The sequence below is a fragment of the Pholcus phalangioides genome, unplaced genomic scaffold (assembly GCF_987345545.1).
Source record: "Pholcus phalangioides strain wild (caught in Gottingen) unplaced genomic scaffold, Ppha-v1.0 ptg000009l_1, whole genome shotgun sequence".
Lineage (NCBI taxonomy): Eukaryota > Metazoa > Arthropoda > Arachnida > Araneae > Pholcidae > Pholcus > Pholcus phalangioides.
In genome coordinates this window covers 12,489,613-12,513,864 of record NW_028301602.1, presented here as the reverse complement: position 1 = coordinate 12,513,864, position 24,252 = coordinate 12,489,613, and the positions used below count along the sequence as shown (strand labels likewise).

Below are 24,252 nucleotides of genomic sequence, written 5' to 3'. Positions count from 1 at the left end.
CTGTGCTCTGAATTGTTAAGAAATGTTGTATACGACATTTTCGGATGACAAAGAAAAATATAGAGGAGGAGGGGGGGGGGGCGAAGTATAGCATGGGTTTTTGAAAGTTTTGGTGTGGTGTCACTGACATGGCAAAAAGCCATCACTTATGTTCCTAGAGATGGTGATCTCAAAAGAATGTGACAGCTTTTTTTTTTGCCTTTTCGTTGGAGAATACACCTTCTTATAAAAGACAGGGGAAATAATAATAATAATGAAGGACACTGTGGGGTACCTAAGATTCTGTAGAAAATACAAGGAAATTTAAAAGGATTGTGTGGGTAGAAAAGGGGGGAAATCAAAATAATAAATGTCATTTCCTTAATGATTCTGTTCATCATACGAAATACGTGACGTGAACGTACATCTACATATTTCAGTTACGAAATACATGACACTGCCGTTTCCATACATGGAAATTGCTTATACAGCGTGTCCAGAAAGTCCTTACTCACGCATTCGTTTTCTCAACTGTTAGTCGTAGACAAAACCTTCCAATTGCGAAAATGTTTCAAATAAAAAAATATCCATAATATGGTACTTTTGCTGGTACAAATTAATTTTTGATGAGACTATAAAATTTAACTTTATGTATTTTCCCAAGGGCCCTATTTTTATTATTAGAAAATATTCATCCTTACTGTAATATGACAAACAAAACGATAAATTTCATCATCGTACAACAAAAACTGAGCAAAATATTGCTGTCAATGAGGGGTCGGTACAAGAAATATACCTGTTAACTATATAGTGTATAGGTAACAGGGCGTATGGTATTTTACTGACGAACCATTGATTCCAGAGGCATACCTCCAATTAGAAAAAGTATCCAAATAACGTGTAGTACTCAGATGTGTCATTCATGTTGCATGGGCATGTATATTAGTTGAAATAAAAAAAAAGAACTTTTTATACAGTCCCTGTGTGCCCAAAAACCCAATTAAAATGTTGTTGCCCTGTCTCTCCTGATGTCAAAAAAAAATTCCACGTTTCTAAGTGAAATATTCACTGAGATTTTCGAATTCGGAAAACGGAGGAAAGTTGGGAAAAAAGCATTAAATACGGGTAAAATGGGTTACCCGCATTTAACGTTCAAGATTTGCCGTACTCAAATGGAACTTGTTTTGCATTAAATTTTACAAAAGGACAAACTTTTCGGATGTGTGGTTTTTGTGATTTGGAAAAATGTAAACAATTAAATTTTGTCATTAAAACCGATTTGTGACCGATTTTCTGTGCCATAAAATGTGAACATTTACTTCATCTAAAAAAAAATTTCAAATTGAAGTTTTTATCTACGCCAACGATTGAGACGAAAAAGGCGTGATAAAGGACTTCATGGATACGCGGTGTAAGATTCTATACGAGCTTTTAAGGAGAGGAATATCATTTAAGACTATTACAGAGTGTTACATATTTGCATCAATCATTTTGAACCCATTTCACAATTATCATGAGTCTGTAAAACCAATAAAAATAATTTTTAAAATATTTATAATTAAAGAAAAACTGCAATAGTTTTATTTATAATGGTTTATCTGTAATAGAGTTTTTTTCTGCCAGTCATTTAAGCAGCATTTTCGATATCATCCAGTTTGCAAAAAAACTCGGAGAAACCCACTTGCTAATTATTTTTTTCATGAAACTAATGAATATCCCCATTCATTGCACATTTATTCTCAATGAAATTTGTTTCAATATAGAATCGTAAAAGCAGATCATGTTTTTCATTTTACCGTCAAGACTTGCAATACTGTGCTTTAAACAGAATTTTCTGAATTTCATAATAAACTTCCTAGACATCTTGATATTTGTCATTCATACTGATTTCACAAAGGTATTGTAGTTGTATTGTTAGCTAATACATATTTTGTTGTTATCTTTGTGTGGATTTTTTTTTTCCGTATTTGTGGCGGAATATTACTATACGCGGTTTGTGTACATTTTTATTGTTTTTCTTAAAGGAAACTGTAATTGAGTTTTGGCCTGTTGCTTTGTTTTTAAATAAATAATAGATGTTCATCACAAAATGACCACTCACCGTGTTTGAACTACCGGTGGACCCGGACTGTCGTCATGCCCTTTCCTGTGAATAATAATGGAGAAAAATAAATCATGTGAATAATGAATGATTCAATATAATAAAAGTTTTACAACAATATTAAGTGAATAATAAAACAATAAAATTATAAAAATAAATACTATCATTATCATTCGAAAAAACATTTATTTTCTCGTTTCTATGCTAAGTCTTATCAAGTCTATCCACATAATATATGAAGTTGAATTAAACTCTATATTAAAATAGTAATACGGTTTTTCTAGTATTGTAAATATAATTACGATGTTTATTTTATAGACGCTATATTACGAGAACTTGCAATATAGCAGGAAAGTTTTATTCAGAAATCATATAGGGGAGGATTAAGATCTCATACAGGAAAGCGCGAAAAACAAAAAACGTGCTCTGAAAGCTAATGAGACTGAAAATGAGCGCCGATCAAACGCAACGAAATGACCGATCAAATCAATTAAATGAGCGGTTATTGCTGATCTGATGAAGACTTCCTTCTTCTTCTTGGTGATTTATTTATTTTTTTGGCGTTTACTACTCGTAATTAAATGCATGTATGAGAAAATAACTCAATGATAGAATACAGTAATATAGATCACAAATACAGGGCAATTCTAAATTCATGGGACAAACTTTAGGAGGTGATATATAAGATACCTATAAACAAGAATTTTTTTGCGAGGATGACGTCACTCTCCGCTCCCATACGAAGGATTTAACAATTGGCTGTTGCGAAGATATATTTTGGAAAGAAGGAAAATTCAACTGCCTTTGTGGGGAATCGAACCCACGTCCTTTCACTTTCCGGGTGAACGCCCTAGACCACTAGACTACAGAGGCACCGAATCTCTCAATCTTTCCTTGGAGCTCGTGTACACTGAAAGGGACCGTACATGGACGGCCGGACCAGACTCAGGCCAAGCTCACAACTGCTGACGCTGCCATCTGGTGGCAGCCATTTCTGGTGGCCAAAATATATATATACACACGCCAAAATATATCTTCGCAACAGCCAGTTGTTAAATCCTTCGTAAGAAATTTTTTATCATAGAATGTGCTGTCGAACCCCAATAGCAATGTCGGTAGAGGATGTTTTTAGAGAGTGCCTTCACCAAAAACAAATGTATTTTTCCCGACGAATTTGCTGCGATATGTGCCATCAACCATTCAAGGGCGCATATGCACCTTCGAGTTGAAGTAGTAGCTGAATATCTCCCCTTGATACGTTGATCGCAGAAGAATCACCCATCGCAAAATCGCCGATCTTCGGTCGTTTCATGTTTGCTCAGCAATTTAAAGCCGAATAATAATCGTTTATTCATTGTAAAAAAATATTTAGAAAACCGCGTCTGCTGGAATTAAAAAATGTTATGAGTGAAACTGGTTTTGATATGCTGTATATGTGCCATCAGGTGCCTTTTGCATCCATTTGATGAATTGATATTATTCCGACATTTGCATGTCATCTTAGTCTCTTATGCTCCCATAAATTAAACTGAAATTTTATTGAATTTTTGTCTAAGAAATAGCATTGCATCAGAATATCCCTTTGAGTTATGAATATCAGCTGATTCTCAATCCTTTAGGATAAAATTGAATTAATTTGAGCTAATTAATTGCTAAACTAGTTAATTCATTTATTAAGCTAATTAATTTTTTAATCTTTTCTGTCGGACAAAAATGTGAGTTGTTCCTTTCACCCTTTCTTCCTGAAGGTCTATTGATAGAGCATTCCAGAATTGTTTTTTTTTTGTCTGTCTTGGCATTCAAGACACGTGAAAATGTCTTATTTTTTGCTGAATATGCTAAAAAATAAGGACACGTGCATTTAATGAAGACATATTTTGTTTCAATTATTTCTTAATTAATGTTGCCATTTGAATCTTAGCAAACCATTTAGTATATATCTTCCCATAAGAGAATATCTTTTGCAGAATGTTTTCTGAAAATGTAATTTAAAAAAGAATGCCGCTTAAAGCCTCTACACTTGTTTTCCGACAAAGCCACGACACAAAATCAACACTTATGAGACATACTGGTCCGCAAACCAGTTATAGTGACGGACTCGCGATGCGAGGATCCGGGTTCGAACCCCACAGTGGTGGTCGGCTGAAGTTGGTTTTCTGTGGTTCCCAACTTCAAGGCGCAAATGCGAGCCGATCTCCCCGTTAAAAAGTCTCGCCACAGAGAGCAACAGTCCTACAACGATAAATCATTCAATCATAACACTTCACTCATAGTTAGAAAAACTAGTGGCAGATGGCAGCACTACACATAACAAGCATTACAGAGAAACAACAAAACTTCACGTCAGGTTTCACTACACGTACACGCACATTCCCGCATGTACCGATTCGTTGGGGGGTTCCGCGGGGGGGGGGGTGCATGTGTGGTGTAGTAGTAGTAGGTAGGGCCTCCAAAAAATGGCTCGGGGATCCATGATGTTTTCAAGTCAGCCACCTCGTTGTGCAATTTGCATGTTGTGGCGTTGTATTTGTATTTGTATAAACATCGTGACTGGTCCGATAAACCATAAGTGTTGATTTCGTGTTGTGGCTTTGTCGGAAAACAAGTGTAGAGGCTTTAAGCGGCATTCTTTTCACGCGGTCTTCACGCTTTCTTCACTCGGTCCCAAGGACCAGGGACTTTATTTCTTTAATTCTAACGCTGAATATTGTATGTTTCATTGTCGAGTTCTAAAATTGAATTCGCTATAGATTAACAACTGCATTTTCTGGAATTTTAAAATGAAGGTGATTTCTCTAAGAAAACATAGTCTAATCAAAGGCATGATATATGTATACCTCAAAATTAATGAGCAAAAGTGTGAATTCTCCCACGCAAGAATGTTAAGATAGCTGACCATAAATAAAATTGTTCTAGTTTCCTGGAATAAGAAAAGAAAAGCGCACAAACGTGTGGTTCTTAACGAGCTTCTTTGAAAAATACGCGCTTATTATTATTATTATTATTTTTTTTTTTGCCTCCATCAAGTCGTATTGTATCAACTGTCTATGAGCTGCTGGACCAAGGCGAAAGCCGTCAGAAACAATCGGCCCACAGTTGTGTAGGCCACGGGTGGCCATCCCGAATGATTTATAGTTTAAGAAGCGGCGATTCCATACCTTTTTCATTTATTATTATTATTACCATTGCTATTATTTTTCAATGTATATATTCCACGAATGTTCGAGAAAAGAAAAACAACACGGAGCATGCGCGAGAGAAAGATAGAGAGAGAAAAGTTTTTTGTTCAAGGGGTCACAAGAGAAGTTCAAATTTGCTTTTATTCTAAACTCCAAAAGTCCAACCACCTACGGAGCAGGCTAATTTTTTGGCCATGCATAAGGTAAACTTAGTTTTCTGGATCCCTCTTTTTTTGTGTTATTGATGCTGCGGACGTCCCGACATCCGTCTTTTCTCTCTATCCTACGCCCTAGGATGGGCCCGAAAAACACAGACATGATATATGGACATTATTTCAAGACAGCTATACCAGTAGTTTCGAAACCACTTTACTCTGAGACTGGTGTAATATATTTACTGAAATTTTAATGTATAGCAAGCAGGGTAATTTCGAAATTAATCAATGAATCAGATGTTTTATTATTTAAATTTATTGCCACTTCGTGGAGCCAAGAGGCACCGAGCATCACATCGCCTTACGGCAATATCGGTCGTTGCCCTTACGGACATGGGTTTCTCTGGAACAACTTTTATTCAATAAATATCCAAATACATAACAACTAAATCGTCAAAATTACGTAAGATGGCGTTGGATCAAACATTAACACTTGTATAACGATTCATTAAAATCACGTTAATTGGTGTTCTGAACGTCCACGATAGTAGAGCGTCCTGCCATGCTGATTGAATTGTTAACTTGCTAATTGCTAATTTTTAATCTAATTTGAAATCGTGATTATTTGATAATTAAAATCTGTCAGAAATCATCATTAGGATGCAACTTAAACGAAAATCATATTCCCATGCTGGACCACATTGGTACACATTTCTTTGCCTCCTAGCTTTTCCTTATACACTCCAATTCGTGATCGCGGTATTCTAGTTCTTGACCGTTTTCTGAGCGTGGCCGTACGAATCATCTCTGATGGCGACATTTTTGTGTCACTGCTTTGACTATTCATTTTACGAGGTGAATGGTGGCATTAAGAATTTGACGTGGATATTCTTCAATTCTTGGATTGACTGAAATTAATCTCAAATAATTTACTAAGATGAAAACGACGGGATTCTGAATCAATGTTTCCCAAAGTGGGTGATATTTTGCTCCTGCGCTAATGCAATGTCCATGTTAGAAGCTATGGGAGTAGGATTCTATGTGTTGGCTTCTGTTGGAGGGCGATGATAAAAGAAGAAAAATTTGAAGAAGAAGGCAATGGAACCAAAAATTTGGGGAAACGGCTAAATTTTCGGTACTCTTCGCACCGCATCCAAGTAGCAACGGCTATTCATTTAGTAAAATTAAAGATATAGTTATGAATATAACAATTTCTGATGGAAACACTCATGAAGGTAGTTTGTACACACTACAGGCATGAGTCAGTCAGATGTGATAGTTGGGAAAAAAATTCAAGTGTGTTGTTTTCCATTAAATTAAGTTGCATTAATTCCAATTTGGTCAAACCTATTGTGGTGTTTGCTTTTGTATTTAATTCATGTTATACTGTAATCAGGGGGAAAATATTCAGTATTATTGCTCCTATATCATCTCTGATAGTTTCAATTTAAATTAATAATGGAAACTCCAAACCTAGCAGAATTCATAGAAATACTGAAAAAATACGGAGAAATGTATTCCAGAATTGATGAAAGAAGTGATTTCAAACTTAATTAATAAGACAAATAATTCTGAAGTCTTATTAAGACAGCAAAGAGCAGACTATATTAAAACCCACAGAAATAGCGAAATGCTGCAGAATGTTATATGCAGACAGCCAAGGGCATATTCGAACACCATCTTGTGTTAATCCACAAAAATTCTTCAGAAAATATGATGTATGAATTGAGCTAATGGCTTAAAATGAAAGGTACATTTTTTAAATAACTGATTAGGAAACCAGACAAAATTATTAAAAAAAAAATGAACATTATATTTATCTTCCACGATAGTATAACGAAAGAAGGTAATTGACCACCAACCAAATCCAATAACCCAGACCAATTTTAATTGATTTATTTAAATAGAAGCAGCTAAAGCGATAGTCTCTTACACACACACACTTAAGAATCCGCCCGTGGTTCCAAGAAGAGATGGAGGAGTTGGTCTTATTTTTTGTTCTAATCAACAGTCCAGATCTGGTCGGACGAACAAATCGACAAGACACAACCAGCCCAACGCCCTGAGTTTCCAATTACTTTGTGGTAAATAGCTAGAAGAGGCCCAAACACTGGGGTCCGGTCCCCACGATCTCGTTGCTAGAATTATTATTATTATTTCCTCGAGGAGTTTAGGGCCGAAGAAATGCACGAGCATTCATCACGAAAAGATATGCATCAAAATTGCGTACCATCCACGAGAAAGAAGAACAACTACTGTGTGTGTGTATGTAATCTTGCTTCCTCGTTCTGTCATATATAATGTCGGTGTTTCTTTTCGTTTTTAACATAACATGTTTCGAGCGTTAATTCAATTATGAGAAAAAAGGCAATTCAACGTGACACGTTTCTAATATAATCCTTCCCTTTCAATTTACACATACTGCCTTTTTTTCTTGTTTAAAACAAAAAAAAAAATTAATTATCGACCGAAGAGAAAATTGAAAAATTAGATCGTGTGGTCTGATAATTATGTAAAAAAAAATGAGAAGATGTTAATTAAAATTTACGGAATCGTAAATAGATAAATAATAACAACAACTGCGGTCGTGAATAATGGATCGGAGCAACCTGTTACAATGTGTTGGTGTGGGATTATTCATCGGAAAGGATCGAAGATGTCATTGGGATTCTTTTTCCTGTTGAGAAAATTAACTTTCACCGGGAAATTTATGTGCTTCTGGTATTGATATTTCATATTAGTCATAAAAAATAATTGATTTCGATATCATTAGTGATCCCTTAATTGAAATTTCTGATCACTTTTCATGAATCTTCTCAATAAATAATAGGAATTTTTTTTTTTTTGTATACTCCGAACCATTAATAATTATTTTTTCCGGATAGATAAATAACTAGTAATCAGAGTGAGATGAATTGATAATAATGATTAATCATTTTATACTTAATATATGTTGATTAAAGTTTATTGAGCTATAAGTTTATCCTGGCGATCTCCGGTCAAGCCAAATTTCTTCGTGAGCTCTTACACCTACGAAAGATGCCACTGTTTTTTAACTTTAATATTAACATTTTGGTTTTGAACAGCGTTTAGCTCTGCTTAAACGAACTTCAATACAGCAAAAATCGAAAAAAATATATAGAATAGAGGTTACTAAAAGACGAGAAAATAATGATTATCATCCGAAAAGACATAGTCACAGAAGTAGCGACAAATTTATCATTTATTTTATCACATTATTTATCATTATCATTACGCATACATTTCTCTCTTTAGTTTTACCGTTATGTCAGTGGTTCTCAAGTTCTCAATTTTTGGCTGCCTTGCCCAATTCACGATTCATGAAAATCACAATCATTATTGTGATTAACAATTAATCACTTTTAAAACCCTAGGTAATAAAAAATTGCCCAGAGTTTTAACAGTTTTGGCACATATTTACACGTGCTAGTTTAAAAAAAGTTCTCTAGTTTTTCTGATTTTCAAAATCATTTTGTTCTTGCAGAAATTTTTTTCCCCATCTTTCTTTTAATCCCCGATTTTGGGGGAAAAAATAAGCTCATTTTTTAACATTTTTATTTTTTTTTCGATGTACTTAGAACTATAATAACATTACTCATTTTCTGTGCATCTAGAAAAAAAAATTCGTTTTATTTTTCTCGGTTGATATCTCTAAAGAATATATTAATCTCGCGAACATATATAGGCCTATATATATATATAATTTTCATCAGGCGTGCCACGAAAATTTTATAACGAAATCGACTAAAAGTCCAAAGCACAATAAATACATGAATCAAAATGAAGAGCCTTATGTACTAAGCTGGTCTTATACTTCAAACGACTCTTAGACGAACAATTTTGTTTGTTTTTAAAGAAACAAAAATTCGAGAACCGGAAAAAATGAAATAGGCTATTCTACAAAAGCATAGGAGTCTGAGATCTAATTGAAATATTTTCTAGTAATTTTAATTAAATTTTAATTACAAATATAAGAATAATTTGTTCTTATTTGTTTGTAATTAAATCATTGAAATTATATATATTTTTAAATTTTAATTTAAACGATCCGCGAGACAAAAAAAAAAATTGAAAAACGCTGGTTCTGCCTGAGCCAGCTCTGAACAAATTCACTTCAACGCACTTTTTTCACTTCTGTGTAACACAATTTTTGTCCTTTTAGCAAATCACATTTCCCAGTGATACGACTGAATACACCAGTTTTATGCTTCAAAATTTGGTTTTGTGATGAAGGGATCGACATTTGTGAATTGGTCATTTACCATTGGCTGCTGGAGTGACTAGAATATTGCAAATAAAAAATAAAGAGCTTTTCTCATTGATAATAATTTTGAAACTGTAAATATAACTTTTAGAACGCAAGATATTTAGATCACGTATCTGGATGTTTAACAGAAAATAAAATTTCAGTTCAAATAATTTTTTTTTAAATATTTAAAATATAATGGGACTTTTACATATTTATTCCCGTATACACTTCATCGTAACGTTTTAGCTCCCAAAAGTAATTGTCATGATATCCCCGATGTGTTCTATATAGATGCTCCAAGTCGAGAATCCTCTGGTGAAGGTGCTCTTTTGAGTAAGAACCCATGCTTTCTTTGAATTGTTTGAGATATGGAGATGCGATGCGCCATATGTACGTTTAATTTAATTACAGTAAAGCATAGGATGCAAAGAACTTCCCAAAAATGTCAAAGACCGATGAGGCAGCTTGGGATATCTTTGTTGACATGCTTACGCGTTATTAAATAACCACTGTGCCAAAAACCATCTTGAGCTTGTGGAAAAACATAAAAATGTATAAAAAAAATGAAACTTCCAATGTTTTTCCAAATAACATATTGTATCCACCGCGCTCTTCTTGAAAAATTCAAAGAAAACATGGATGCTTACTCAAACAGCATGGCCTAATTCTTTGACCACCTGCTTATGTCTCTTCGTTTAGACAGAGCGGCACCATGTTCTGATTAGGAAAAGGGAGGAGGTGCTCACTCAAAAACGAGCACTTTGACTAAAAATTCTCGAATTGGAGCATCTATATAAGAGAGAAAATATCGGAAATATCATGGCAATTACTTTTGGGAGGTGAAACGTGAAGAGATGAAGTATATAGAAATAAAAATTGAAAAGTCCCATTGCTTTTTAAATTTAAAATTTTATTTAAACTCAAACTTCATTTTCTATTCGACGTCTAGATACGTGACCTATATTCTAAAAGTTATATTTACAGCTTTAAAATTATTGTCAATGCGAAAATTTCTTTTTTTTTGTTGTCATTTTGAATATTTCAGTCACGATCAGCCAATGATATAAAGGAAAAACTTACACATATCGATCCCCCCCCCCCACCAAAATCAATGTTTGAATGGAATAATCATCGTTTTCATGATTATTCAGACCAAGACGCACAGAAATAACAACTTTTATCCGAGGAAAAATAAACAGCTTTTTCTTACATAATGTTGTAGTTAATTAGGATTATTGACAATCCATTAAAGCTCAACAACACATTCGTGAAAAAATAAACACGAGCATCAATTCAAATATTGAAGAGTTTCTTGCAATCGCATTTTCAGTACCGAAATACAAAATATATCCACACACGCGGCATTTAAAAAAGCATTCAAATTATTAATTTCAATAGACGATGTAGACTATTTTGACCTTTAGGAGGAGCAATAAAATTTATTCAATTTAGCTTTGCCACTTCAATTATGTTATTTTTTCAATTAAAACAAATTGTTCTTGTTTGTGTTTGTCTACGCATGTGCGAGTTTCATTTTTTTTTCCATAAATTTTTTACCTAATGTTTTGTTTTATTTTACATTTCTCGCCATGCATTAAGAACTTAGTCTTTTTTGTGTTGTGTATGTTTTTTCGTTCTTGATTTTCTATCTTTACGCATTTTTTTTATTTGACAGTGATAATTTTGTCTCTTTTATGTTGTATATGTGTATTTTTTTTTTATGTTTCTGTTCATGTCGTATGCTTTATATATTTTATTCATTAATTATCATGTAAATTTCCAATCATCCGTACAGGCATCACAGCCTCTGGATGATAAATATGTTTTTTTTTAAACTAATCTAAATCTCTGTATGTTGGAAATGAATAAATTTGATTTGATTTGAAAATAGAATCATGAGAAGTTCCAGCATCACGCTTTAAGCAATCCAACTTAATAAAAAGTTCTGATCCCACAAATATCTTTCAAGAGTTAAATAAAACACGGATGTTCATTTTACATAAAGAAAAGAATTGAATCAGATTGAATTATCCACATAGGAAAACTCTTGATCTTTGAATAGAAACGCGTTTTATTTGTCGTGATTCTTTTTTTTTTACTAGTGCTTGAAACCATTGCGATCATTTTTATGTAATTTTTTGCACGTCTTTTTTTTTTTTACTTTTCTCCTCCATGTGCCGAGAAGTATGGAGAGAAAAAAACATTAATCTTTGCCATGCGGAGAAACGAATATCCGTCATAGGGCGGTGTCTCCCCTTCTCTCGAAACTGGCGATGTTAAAGACTTAATGATAAGGCTGAAGTGATAGATGTTGAATACTCTACGCCGGTGCTGCTTATCAACTCCAATATATGTGTATGAAAAAAAAAACAGAAGTGTATAATAGCCGGGAAGGTTGGATTTTGAACATTTCTACAAACTCAGGAGCAAGAATAATACTAAAAAAAAAGTAGAATACTCTATAGAGGTCTCTCAAGTGGCGGAATGATACAAGAATGGAGGGAGGTTCGCGTACACTTAACAAGATAAAGAGACCCGTACGCTCCTGTAGGGGGGTGTGGGTTCAAATCACGTTGGTACCCAATTTTTTTTTTTATACATTTTTTTTTTTTTAGGTGCAGGGATGGATGAATTGGTACAAATCATCTCCGAGACCTCGTGTCCTTTCCGTTTTATTCAACTCTCGGCTTTATTATACTCACTCGTATATATACGATTCCGATGATTTTTCACGCCCTTGGGACAAGGTGTTTAAAGGATTGCCTTTTTTTTTTCCAACGATGATTGCGTACATCTTACATGTGCGTATGAGACTGGCAAAAAAAGGGTAAAAAATTGAATAATAAGGAGTTGGGAGGGATGTAAGTAAAGGAACCTAAAATAAGGCGTCTGTTTGGTAATCACTTTCTTTTTTTTGGTGAAGAGTAATTTTCGCTTGTGTTCAATCGTGGGCGTTCTCCTTAGATATATGTATATTTACATGTGTATATGGAGAACTGGAAAAAGAGATAAACGTTTTTTTTTCTCTTTCTCTCCTGTAATTTCACGTTGAAATGTCTTTTCATGATTGTTTTTTGAACGAGAATCGTTAGGACGTATCTTTAATTCGACGTTGGTCAAATTGCGTTAATGATTAATGGTTTTGAATATATGTTATTGGGATTTTGAGAGATTTGATTCTAATGGATTTTTGTGTTCAGAAACGAATGAATAATAATCTTTTACATAAATTATAGAGATTTTAGTTATTTTCTAGCTTTATCTTGTTTCAATCTATTTTTATGAGCGAATTTTAATCCGGAAAGTTATCTGGGGAGAACAACAGAGTTTGCGATGAAAATGATAAAAAAAGAAAGATTTATATCTTTACTGTCTCACCGGCATTGACGGAATATCTCGCCGAAGCGGTCGCTTTGCATTTCGAGTAGATATATCTCACCTCCTTAAATCTCTAATTTCAAAAATGACGAATCCTAGGATTTTTTTCAGTTTTTATGAAGGTCTTATGCTCAAAAGCTGAAGAAAGCCTATTACATGAAAAAGGCTGTGGTTATTATATCGAGTTTGGTGATTTCTACTGTGTCATTTCTGATTCGGATGATGCCCGAGTAAAGGGTTGATGCGTGAAATTCCAGCTGAGCAAGACATTAAATTAGTAACTTCTAAGTTAACAAACACTACTTTTCCATACAGTGAACTTTCTCAATGACGGACACGCTTGGGGACCGAAGATTATGTCCGCTAACGGGTAATTAATAGGTGGTAAAATACAGGGCGTAAGAGAAGTTTTGCACCATTTTAAAAATTAATAACAAATCAACTGATTAGCATAAAAAAGCACGGTTTGCACTGAAATATTCTCATGGCCAAGAAGTGTTCTTTTTTTTTTTTTTTTTTTTTGATAAATTAAGGAATTTTTGTTTTCAATTGAATTCAAGTTGCTGTGAAATAGCAAACTCGATATAACTCATAAAATGCAATACAAACAGTGCATGATTAATGTTTGTGACAATTTGCGTTACATAAAACTGCTAAATTTGAACATTTGTACCCGTCCACCCGTTTACATGTAAACCGAGTTAAAAAAAGGCACTGATATTGAAGTGTGACAGTTTCATGCAACGCAAATTGCTATCAACACTATTTATGCGCTGTTTGTGTTGCATTTTAGTGTTATGTCAATTTTTTCGCTTCACAGCACCACCTGTGAGTGAAATTTGAACTTTTTTAAATTTATCGAAAAAAAAGGAAAAACTCTTAGCCATGATAAACATTTTAGTGCAAACCGCACCTTTTTAAGTAAATTGGTTGATTTGCTATTATTTCTCAAAACGTGTCAAGGACCTTTCATCCACCCTGCACATTCAAGCCCGTCATTAAAAAAAGGTATCCGCTAACGAGGAGTGACCGTTATGGGAGATTCCACTGCATCAGCTTCTCCGAGTTTATTTAAAAATATATCTTCGATCTTAATTCCTTTGAAATCAGAGATTAACCCTTCAAGCGGCACAGCAGAAATCACTGAAGCCCCTTTCAGAACGCCATGTCTTTTTTCATCAAGTAAGCTTCCTCCCGATTTTCAGCAAATGCGAAGTAAGTGGTATAGGGAAAAATTTTTCATTCAGAAATCAACTTTACAAAATATCTGGGCTTGTCAATGCTAAAATAAGAGGCCTTTGCAGGGGCGAAATATCTAGTCAATGCCGCTTGAAGGGTTAACACTCTCTCCACCAGCACTGACGAGATATCTCGCCTTCTTAAAAGCATTCTATTCTACGAATGGCACACCCAGATATTTTTGAACGCTGATTTCTCAATGGAACAAATTTTCCTATCTTTTTCACTACCACTACTAAACCCCACATGTATCTCGTCCACATTCCTCTGCGGAACCTCTAATGAATTGGTACATGCGGGAATGTGCGTGTACGTGTAGTGAAACCTGACGTGAAGTTTGTTTCTGTGTAATGCTTGTTATGCGTAGTGCTGCCATCTGCCACCAGTTTTTCTAACTATGAGTGAAGTGTAATGATTGAATGATTTATCGTTGTAGACCTGTTGCTCTCTGTGGCGAGACTTTTTAATGGGGAGATCGACTCGCATTTGCGCCTCGAAGTTGGGAAATACGGGAAACCAACTTCAGCCGACCACCACTGCGGTGACGGTGGGGTTCGAACCCGGATCCTCGCGATGCGAGTCCGTTATCTTTTTTACTGCTGTAAATCAGAATAACGCCTACTTCATAAAGAAAGATATGGCATTTTACAGGGGGTTGGGGCTCAATGATCTTTGCAATGCCGATGAAAAATGGTTAAAACAAAAACTCATTACTCGTACCAAGTACAATGGTTTCAAAATTCCGGATTTTCCGTTGTTTTGTGAAAAATCTCGGTGCATTTTACAGTTTAATAGCTACTGCAATAAGTGACAGAACTACTACTTCAAAATCCAATAATGTTTTGAGGTCGTAGAACATCACCATATAAATCACAAATTTTCCCACGCTTTTTAAACAAAAACACAATTTTTCTCAAAAAATATTCCGGAAGCGCAGAAACATAATAATCCTATAAAATTTTGATCAATCGACTTTGAAATTCGGGGATAACAGTCCGGTAATGATATGGATACACGAAAACTTTCTCCTACTTAAGCGTTAGTTAACTCTGCAAAAGAAGAGAAGAAAGTTCACAAATTCTTTATATATTTTCTTTTTATTATTATAATTTTACCGATAGCTATTTTGCGGCTCCATCAGACCATGATATTTTCGTACCTTGTTATCCTGTTTACGCTTAAGAGAGCAAAACCGCCGTGTACGTAATGTCTGACTCCAGTTGCGCAGTTTGTAGTAACTCCGGTGGGAAAAAAGAAGACTGAAAATTCAAATATTTACTGCATGATCGAAAGTAATAATAACAATACTTTTCCTCCCCTTGCTGGAATAAATATATATTTTTTGATTAATGGTGTTTTTCACTGGAAACATAATTTACATTTTCTCACAGAGAGAGAGAGAGAGTAAACTTGTTACGAAAAAATCACTGCTGGAACAAAACGTTATTTCTTACAAGAAGCAACCACAAAGAAATTCACACAAGAGACAAATATTTCATATTTTTGTCTGCGTGGATATCGCCCTATAATATGGCAATAGGTACAGTGGAACTTCAGTTAACGACCGATGATTCGCATAACGAGCAAAGATTTTGCGCATTAGTTACTTATTTTCACGTTATGCCAATTGAGCTGATGGATTCTATCTTTCGTCCACACAAGCACTGTAGAATTGTGAGCAATATTCTCTTCTACAGTCTCCGGTCAGCGTTCCTCACTTGAACAATAAACACAAGTGCAAGCGTGACTGTTTACGATACGCAACTAGATGTAGCATTGCAACCACGCGTGTGTGCGCTTGAAGTTTTTTTTTTGTTTTAATTCTGCTTGATGAAAACTGTAGGCTGATTGCGTTATTGAACGTGACTTTGGGGTGGGGGGGGGGGGCTAGCCCATGAACAGGAGCAAACATTTGTCGAAGAGATCGTGTCCTTGCGAAGACCATGGCACTGGAGATTTGCATGAGAACAACATTCAAGAACTGATGGTAGAATATGGCCAGGAGTTGACCGTAGATGACTAATTGATCTCCTTTGCATGCAACAGCAAGAGCTTATGGAGGGAATCGCATCTAAGGCAGAGTGAAGTGAGGAGAAGTCTCTCACTTAAAACGAGATTATGTGAGACTATAGAATGTGTGGTGTGTATGCGCGCACGCAAGAAAAGTCATCTTGTCTCCGCCGGCACACGAACCCAGGCCCTCTTGCATGCCGGGTAGAAACTCGGAAAGAAAAGTCATGCAAGACGACTTTTCTTTCCGAGTTCACCTCAACATAATATCCAGAAAATAAAATGTTTCCTTGATATCTTAGGCTGAGAAAAGAGCCATCTATATCTCTCTAACCCGTCCTACCTGGGGCCCAATTCCTGAAGTTAAGGGAGGCTACTAATGTCTCTACTTCAGTGCCTCACGCCACAGTGCGTGAAATAAGGAAGGCAGGGTCGTGTCTCCAGTGGTGTAGATGGTAGCATGCTTGCCCGGTATGAAAGAGGGCCTGTGTTCGAGTCCCAGAGGAGACAAGATGACTTGTGTTTCCGAGTTCACCTCAGCATAATATCCAGAAAATAAAATGTTTCCTTTCAAGTTATTTTATTCAAAAATCAGGAAAATTGGTAAAATTTGATGAATGATATTTTAGGGTTCAACAACTAACTACCACTTCGACTTACATGCACTTAGAGGTCCCCCTTTCAAGTTCCGGCAAATTTCATACAGCACACTCACACTTTCTGGCAAAGTCCAAAACTATACTACCAGTAATAAAAATACTTAGAGGAGCTCATAATAATTCCTTGGTCACGGCCTTAAAATTTTTTGATTCCCTTTTGCTTTCAACGGCCTCATATGCATCTCCCGTTTGGGTATTACAATTTATTGATAAAATGGATCAAATATTTAGTATTTTCGATAAGAGGTTATTGATAGTTTCTAGAAATACCCCGGGTTACTCTTGCAATTCGTCCACCAATAATAAAAATAATTAGGCTTTACAAGTTAAAAATATTCTTGCCAACGCTGGCTTTGGTTTTATTTGGATTCAACAAAATCTGAGTATAGGTCTTGTAAAAGCCTATCTTCCGCGCTTATTATCTAGAGTATAAAAAGTCAGAGTATCCAAACTGATTTCTCCCGTAATGTAAATACACTGCTGGCCACCGTAAATGCAACACCCTGAAGGAAGCATGCAAATAATATGAAATTTACAACATGCATTAGCGGAGGTGAGATATGCAAATGATTAGAATTTCAGCGCAGACGCACATCACGCGCGCCTGTGGCGCCACTTCAAAGCGCTATTTAAGGCTTGGAGATTTCGACGATTTGAAGTACGGCAATTGTGTTTTTCTTGTGGTTTTTTTCAAAAAAACGATCAATTATGCCTCGTAGAAAACAGCGATCATCTTTTGATCAAGTATCCGAGTTCGACAGAGGAAGGATAGTGGCCTACCGAGATTGTGGATTATCTTTCAGGGAAATCGGTAGTCGTGTTGGACGAAACCAAACAACTGTAATGCGGATATGTGATCGTTGGATGCAGGAGGGTACGACGGACCGACGTGTTCGATCGCATCCACCTCAGTGCACCACTTCACGTGATGACAGGCGTATTGTGCGTATGGCAGTGACGGATCACTCAGCCACATCACGAACCATAGCACAGCACATTCAGTCTGTACTGCATCATCCAGTGTCTGCGCGTACCATTCGACGCCGTTTACAGCAGAGTGGTCTGTCCGCAAGACGTCCATTGCTTCGTCTACCCTTGACGCAGAACCACAGACGTCTCCGCCGCCAATGGTGCGATGAAAGAAGGATGTGGACGGCACAATGGAATGAAATTGTCTTTACTGACGAGTCACGCTTCTGTCTGCAACACCACGATGGTCGGATTTGAGTCTGGAGACACCGTGGAGAGAGGATGCTGAACAGCTGCGTTATGCACCGCCACACTGGTCCTGCACCGGGTATTATGGTATGGGGCGGTATTGGATATCACTCTCGCACTCCTCTAGTACGCATTGCCGGTACTTTAAAAAGCCAGCGCTACATCTCCGAGGTGTTGGAGCCAGTTGTCCTTTCTTACCTTCAGGGCTTACCCACAGCCATATTTCAACAGGATAATGCGCGACCACACGTGGCACGCATTGTCCAAAGGTTCTTCGTCAATCGCCAGATTGAATTGCTTCCCTGGCCAGCTCGCTCTCCGGATCTTTCGCCGATAGAAAACATGTGGTCCATGGTTGCTCAACGATTGACCCAGATTACATCCCCAGCTGCCACACCAGATCAACTTTGGCAACGCGTGGAAGCTGATTGGTCTGCTGTACCCCAAGAACACATCCAAAGTCTCTTTGAATCAATGCCGAGGCGTGTGGCAGCGGTGATCTCCAACAATGGCGGCTACGCTGGCTACTGATTTTGGCAGGAACCACACTTCACAGAAGTCTATAAATTTAATCATTTGATGCTTGGTCAACATGTTAACTACATAATAAATATTGTTGCGATATCTCTTGTCTTTCTTGGTGTTGCAATTTGGGTGCCCAGCAGTGTACTTAAAAAAAATTTCTCATTATAAAGATATAATACAAATACAAATAGAACGCCACAACAGGCAAAATGCCCAACGAGGTGGCAAGATGCCCATAAAAATATGGATGTCATATATTTCAAAAATACAGCAACCCAATTAAAAATGCAATTAACAAAAATTATAAACAATATATACATAAAATATTATACAATGCCTATAAAGAATACTTATGGTTTTCTTATTCTAAGAATGGATAGCTTCTTGATTTACCCCAACATGCTTATCGTATTTCTTTTTAAACGTGTCAATTGTGTTACAATTTACTACCTCCGGGGGTAAGCTATTCCATTTATTAACAACGCTATTAGAGAAAAATTCCCTGCAACACCATAACCTTGCATTGTCCCTCACCAATCGATACTGGTGTCCCCTTGGAAAAGCAGTCGATTGGCGGTGTTCATGGTCCATCCTATCCATCCCATTGAAAATTTTGAACACTTCGATCATATCTCCTCGACACTTGCGTTCATCCAGCTTTCCTGAAAAGCTTTCCTAAAACAACTTTCCTGATGGAAGATTTCATTTTTCCCCCTTTTTCATATCTCAGTTAAAAGGGTATTTGCCCAACTAATATTTAATCAGACATCAATTTTCATTAATGATAACAAAAATTTCTATAGATCGCACTAAAACAATTGTACATGTTGCAACATTTCGGTTTTTGAGGATTGGAATCACATGTATTTTTTCAATGCCATTTTTTACTCTCATCCCAGATCCAAAAATTTTAATCTCTCTTCAGGTTCTGTTAATATATTATAGTTCAATTATTTTCGACAACTGACAATGTACACTCAATATTTATGTTGACGCCTAGGCTTGCTCTGTTTGGACTGAATTCCATGTATTAAACAGAAAATTTTGTCCGCTTAATATGTATGCTTACCTATTATAATTTGTCCGAATATTAAGATCATCTTTATTCTATGTGTATATAATTCATTCATTTTTTTTCACATCGCATTATATTAATTTTTCTGACACCACTTTATATGATTTATTATATTCCTAATGCATTGTATGTTTTGGAAATTTGGCTGTAAAAAATAGCAACGAACTGACACTCGTTGAAGGACCTACTGGTTAAATCACAATAAAATTATTTATTTCTTTATTATTATTTATTACTTAATTACTAAATTTGCGGGAGGTAGCGTTAAAATATAGTTACCAGAAATTCTTAAACTTGGACATGAGGACGCATCCTTCACTATGTCCTTTACATATATTTGTAAACGATGGCACAACTGCGCCAACAATGAACAACAATTATTTTCCAGCCAATACAGAACCACACCTCCAGTGCTTCTCAACGGAGGATATTTATTAATTATTAAGCACTGAGTGCTGTTTCACTCATTTTGTTGGTCTCTGAATTGAAGAAAGAATATATATTGCCTGATTTTTTTAATAAAATTCCCCAGGGGGGTTGTCTTAACGCATGGGCCCACCAAGCACGGCCAGGAGGGCCTTCTCTAGTGCTAGGGTCGTCTTAAGAACATCATGGCCCTCCTAGCCAATTGGTTTTTCTGAGGCCCTACCAGGTATCCCTCTACAACGATATATTTTTTCAAGTCTTGTTTGGAAATTTCCATACCCTGATATTAAACTGCTGCCGCTCGACAGAAGGATAATCCCTCAACAACGATGTTTTTTCCTGGTTGTCAGAGTACCGTTATATCGAGATTTCACTGTATTTGAGAAATTATCACTTTTACCGGCGATTATGCATAACACCCAAGCGTCGCGTCCTTTGTAAACATGATAAATCGTACTATGTGGTACACTATGCATGATAATACATTAATACATGTATACATGTATAACATAATTACATCGGAGTACGACCGTAAAGTATGATATCATTACATCAGAGTACGACCGCAAAGTATATCATTACATCGGAGTACGACCGCAAAGTATATCATTACATGGGGGTACGACCGTAAAGTATGATATCATTACTTCGGGGTACGACCGTAAAGTATGATATCATTACTTCGGGGTACGACCGTAAAGTATGATATCATTACATCGGGGTCCGACTATATTAAAGTTTTTTCATATTTATCAAATTCACCAGTTACATTAGTGTATTATGCATAATCACAGGTGAAGGCAATAAATTTCAAGTATGTATCAAAATTACCAACGACACTGCATATTCGCCGGTAAAAGTGATAAATTTATCAAACTTACCGAGATGATAAGTAAGTATGCATAATAACCGCATGTATCATATTTACCGTGACATATATTATATATAGTAATGCCAAAAATTAAATGTAGCCAATTAAATAAGGTAAGAGTCATGAGCTGGCTCAGTGTAGAATATAGTTATATGTAAACATTCTGAAACTGTAAATGTCGTTAAATGTCATAGGTTAAAAATGCTATTTATCAGATTTATAAAAAGAAACGAGATGATTGGTGTGTTACCAGTTACCCATCACAGTAAGTCCGAAACTAGGTAGTTTGTGAAATATTCGATTACTGGTGTCATATATGGTACAGTAACCAGAAAACATCATCACCGACCATGTGAGCCATTGACATAAACAGAGAATATCAGCTGAGAGAAACCTCGATACAACGATATTCTCTGGACCAAGAAAAATACCGTTGTATAGTGATAATCGTTACATCAAGAGTTACGATCATTATCATCAATTGCCATCAGATTTATGCTGCTGTTAGCATTTTTACTAAATCGGTGTTGTTAGTAGCGTCAAAAAATGCGCTTTTGAGCGCTGTATTTATTCGCCGCAAAAAATGTTGAAAGATTAGTTGATAAACAAAATTCGGTTGGATGTATTGCCCTTGTGAAGAGGTTTATCGCAACACATTTAGGCACATCACACCAAAAAAGTAGCTGTACCGAAAACTTCATCAACACTTTCGGTGATCAGGTAGTACTGAATACCGATGTTACAGTGGGACCTCGTTTGTACATCACTCACTTATATGATTTTCATGTTTATACGACGTTTTGCTTCCGTCGCAATTGATTCCTATACGTTTCAATGTAAAAATAATTCTTTTCTTCGACGCAATACCACAATAATTGTTCGACGTTTTCACTTCGACTCCTACTCCGAATGTTTCGAAAAAAAAATTCATTTATATTCATCAAATGCGCACAATTTTTGTATGCAGTGGAAACGCGTTGCTGCAACAGTTCTTTTTTATATATTGTCAATCAGAAGCCATAGATTTTAGGTTAAATGGTGACGTATACGAAAATAGCCAGCTCACTGGCTGATAGACATTTATAGAGAGACCCTATTTTCTATCAGAGTGGACACGTAAGTGATTTGTTTATTGCTTGTTCCTGAGAATACCCAGACGCAGCGAATCCCAAAGGAACGGTTTTCGATTGTTTTGACGGCCATATACCCTTTCAGAATTTTTTCCCCCAAATGTTTTCATCGTAATCTCCCCAGAGGGTAAGAAAGTCCATTGTAAGCATTTTGGAGGGTACAGGTCTGCCGATAAGAGACACACATATGGTACACGTACACAGTAAGTTTTTCCGACCACATTCCCTGTAGAATTTTCTTCCGTTGTGTACTTGCTCGTCGTGTCAAATCCGCCGTTCGTAATGTCGAGAAAACGAAAAGCGCTTTCTCTAAAAAAAACCGGAAATTTTTGAGAAATTTCAAATCAATGACACAAAAAGTTGATCTTGCAAACAGTTGAATATCCGTGTGTCAACTTTGAAAACGATTATAAAGCAGGGAAACAAAATTAAAGCCCAAACGGCTGGTTGCAAATAATCTACTGCCAAAGGGGTCATTCAAGTATTACGTCAGCATCGAGTATCAGCATCAGATTTGCTGACTTTTGATAAGGGGGGGGGAGGGGGTTTGAATGTTGCTTACGTCATCAACCACCCCTTTTTGAAGATATAAGATATTCTAAGCTGCTGACAGGGGAAGGGGGGGGGTCAAAAATGGCTGAAAATCTGCTTACGTAATACTTGAATGGCCCCAAAAGAAAATAGCAGTCCAAGATGGAAAATTTTCCCCAGTCGAAAAGATTTTGTTACGATTTTTCACCCAATGTCATGTTCTAAAAAGATAATGTTCTGCTAGATGTTATTTCTTTGAGTGATTTGAAATGCGATTTAATTTTTCTCCTCCAAGTATAATTGAAATGATTGTTTTTATATCACAGAAATGGAGATGCAATTAAACACATTGAATTTTATAATGTTTTGTATGTCGGTGGAGAGAAGTATTTTTTTTAACAAGTCTCAGTTATTCGACTTACACATTTGTACGACGTTTTGGCTCGGCCTCTTGAACGTCGTATAAACGAGGTTTTACTGTATTAGACGTCCTCCAAAGAACTAAAATGTGTGATGAGTTTAAAAATATATTGAAGGATATTTCGAGAGAAATACAAAAAAATATCGTTTTGTAGCATTTTTAAAATCTCCTCAGAAACTACCTTTATAGAGGAGGTTTATCGTAGTAAAAGACATCGCGGTTTCGAGAGGAGTTTAACATAAGACTACAGGGTACTCCAAACACGATTTGAGAAAATTATCGTTGTAGAGAGATTTATCGTTTTATCGAGTATCGTTGTAGTGAGATTTATCGTTTTATCGAGTATCGTTGTAGTGAGATTTATCGTTTTATCGAGTATCGTTGTAGTGAGATTTATCGTTTTATCGAGTATCGTTGTAGTGAGATTTATCGTTTTATCGAGTATCGTTGTAGTGAGATTTATCGTTTTATCGAGTATCGTTGTAGTGAGATTTATCGTTTTATCGAGTATCGTTGTAGTGAGATTTATCGTTTTATCGAGTATCGTTGTAGTGAGATTTATCGTTTTATCGAGTATCGTTGTAGTGAGATTTATCGTTTTATCGAGTATCGTTGTAGCGAAGCTTCACTCCATATTTGAGCAATCTACTGTCCAAAACAACTTTGGAGCTACCAGACATTTGTCTAAAATGTCAGGATATCCTCTCATCCCTATGTAGACATCTGTGTGATAAATCATCTCAAATATGTACGGTTCTCCAAACGATAATATCTGCACCAAGTTGCTTCGGTATAAACGAATTTGCAATGCGGTATTGAAATCTGACTTTTCTGATTGGCAGGGGGTTGCCTCCTTGAATCAGTCATATTTTAAAAACCATGTTACGAGGTGCTGTCGTAAGCGTAGGAAAAATATTCGGGTATTCGCGAGTGGATGCTTTCAATCGTTGTGATTACGAAGCCATCCTCGCAAATGCATCAATAAATGCTCAGTGTCTTTCTTGAAGCGTACAGAATCTTACGGAACCGTAATACGACATATCAGGTGAGAATGACTGAGCTAAAACTCTTTGACATCCCAGGCT

General features: G+C 36.0%; 1 protein-coding gene across 2 annotated transcripts in view; it reads right to left on the bottom strand.

The window, feature by feature from the left end:
- LOC149081772 (protein trachealess-like) overlaps positions 1-24,252 on the bottom strand; it is a 178,851-nt gene that overhangs the window by 132,098 nt on the left and 22,501 nt on the right. For both annotated transcript variants that reach the window (XM_089237209.1, XM_089237210.1), the window contains exon 2: positions 2,081-2,125. In XM_089237209.1, coding sequence (XP_089093335.1) covers positions 2,081-2,125 — 45 coding nt within the window. The remainder of the gene's footprint in view (positions 1-2,080; positions 2,126-24,252) is intronic.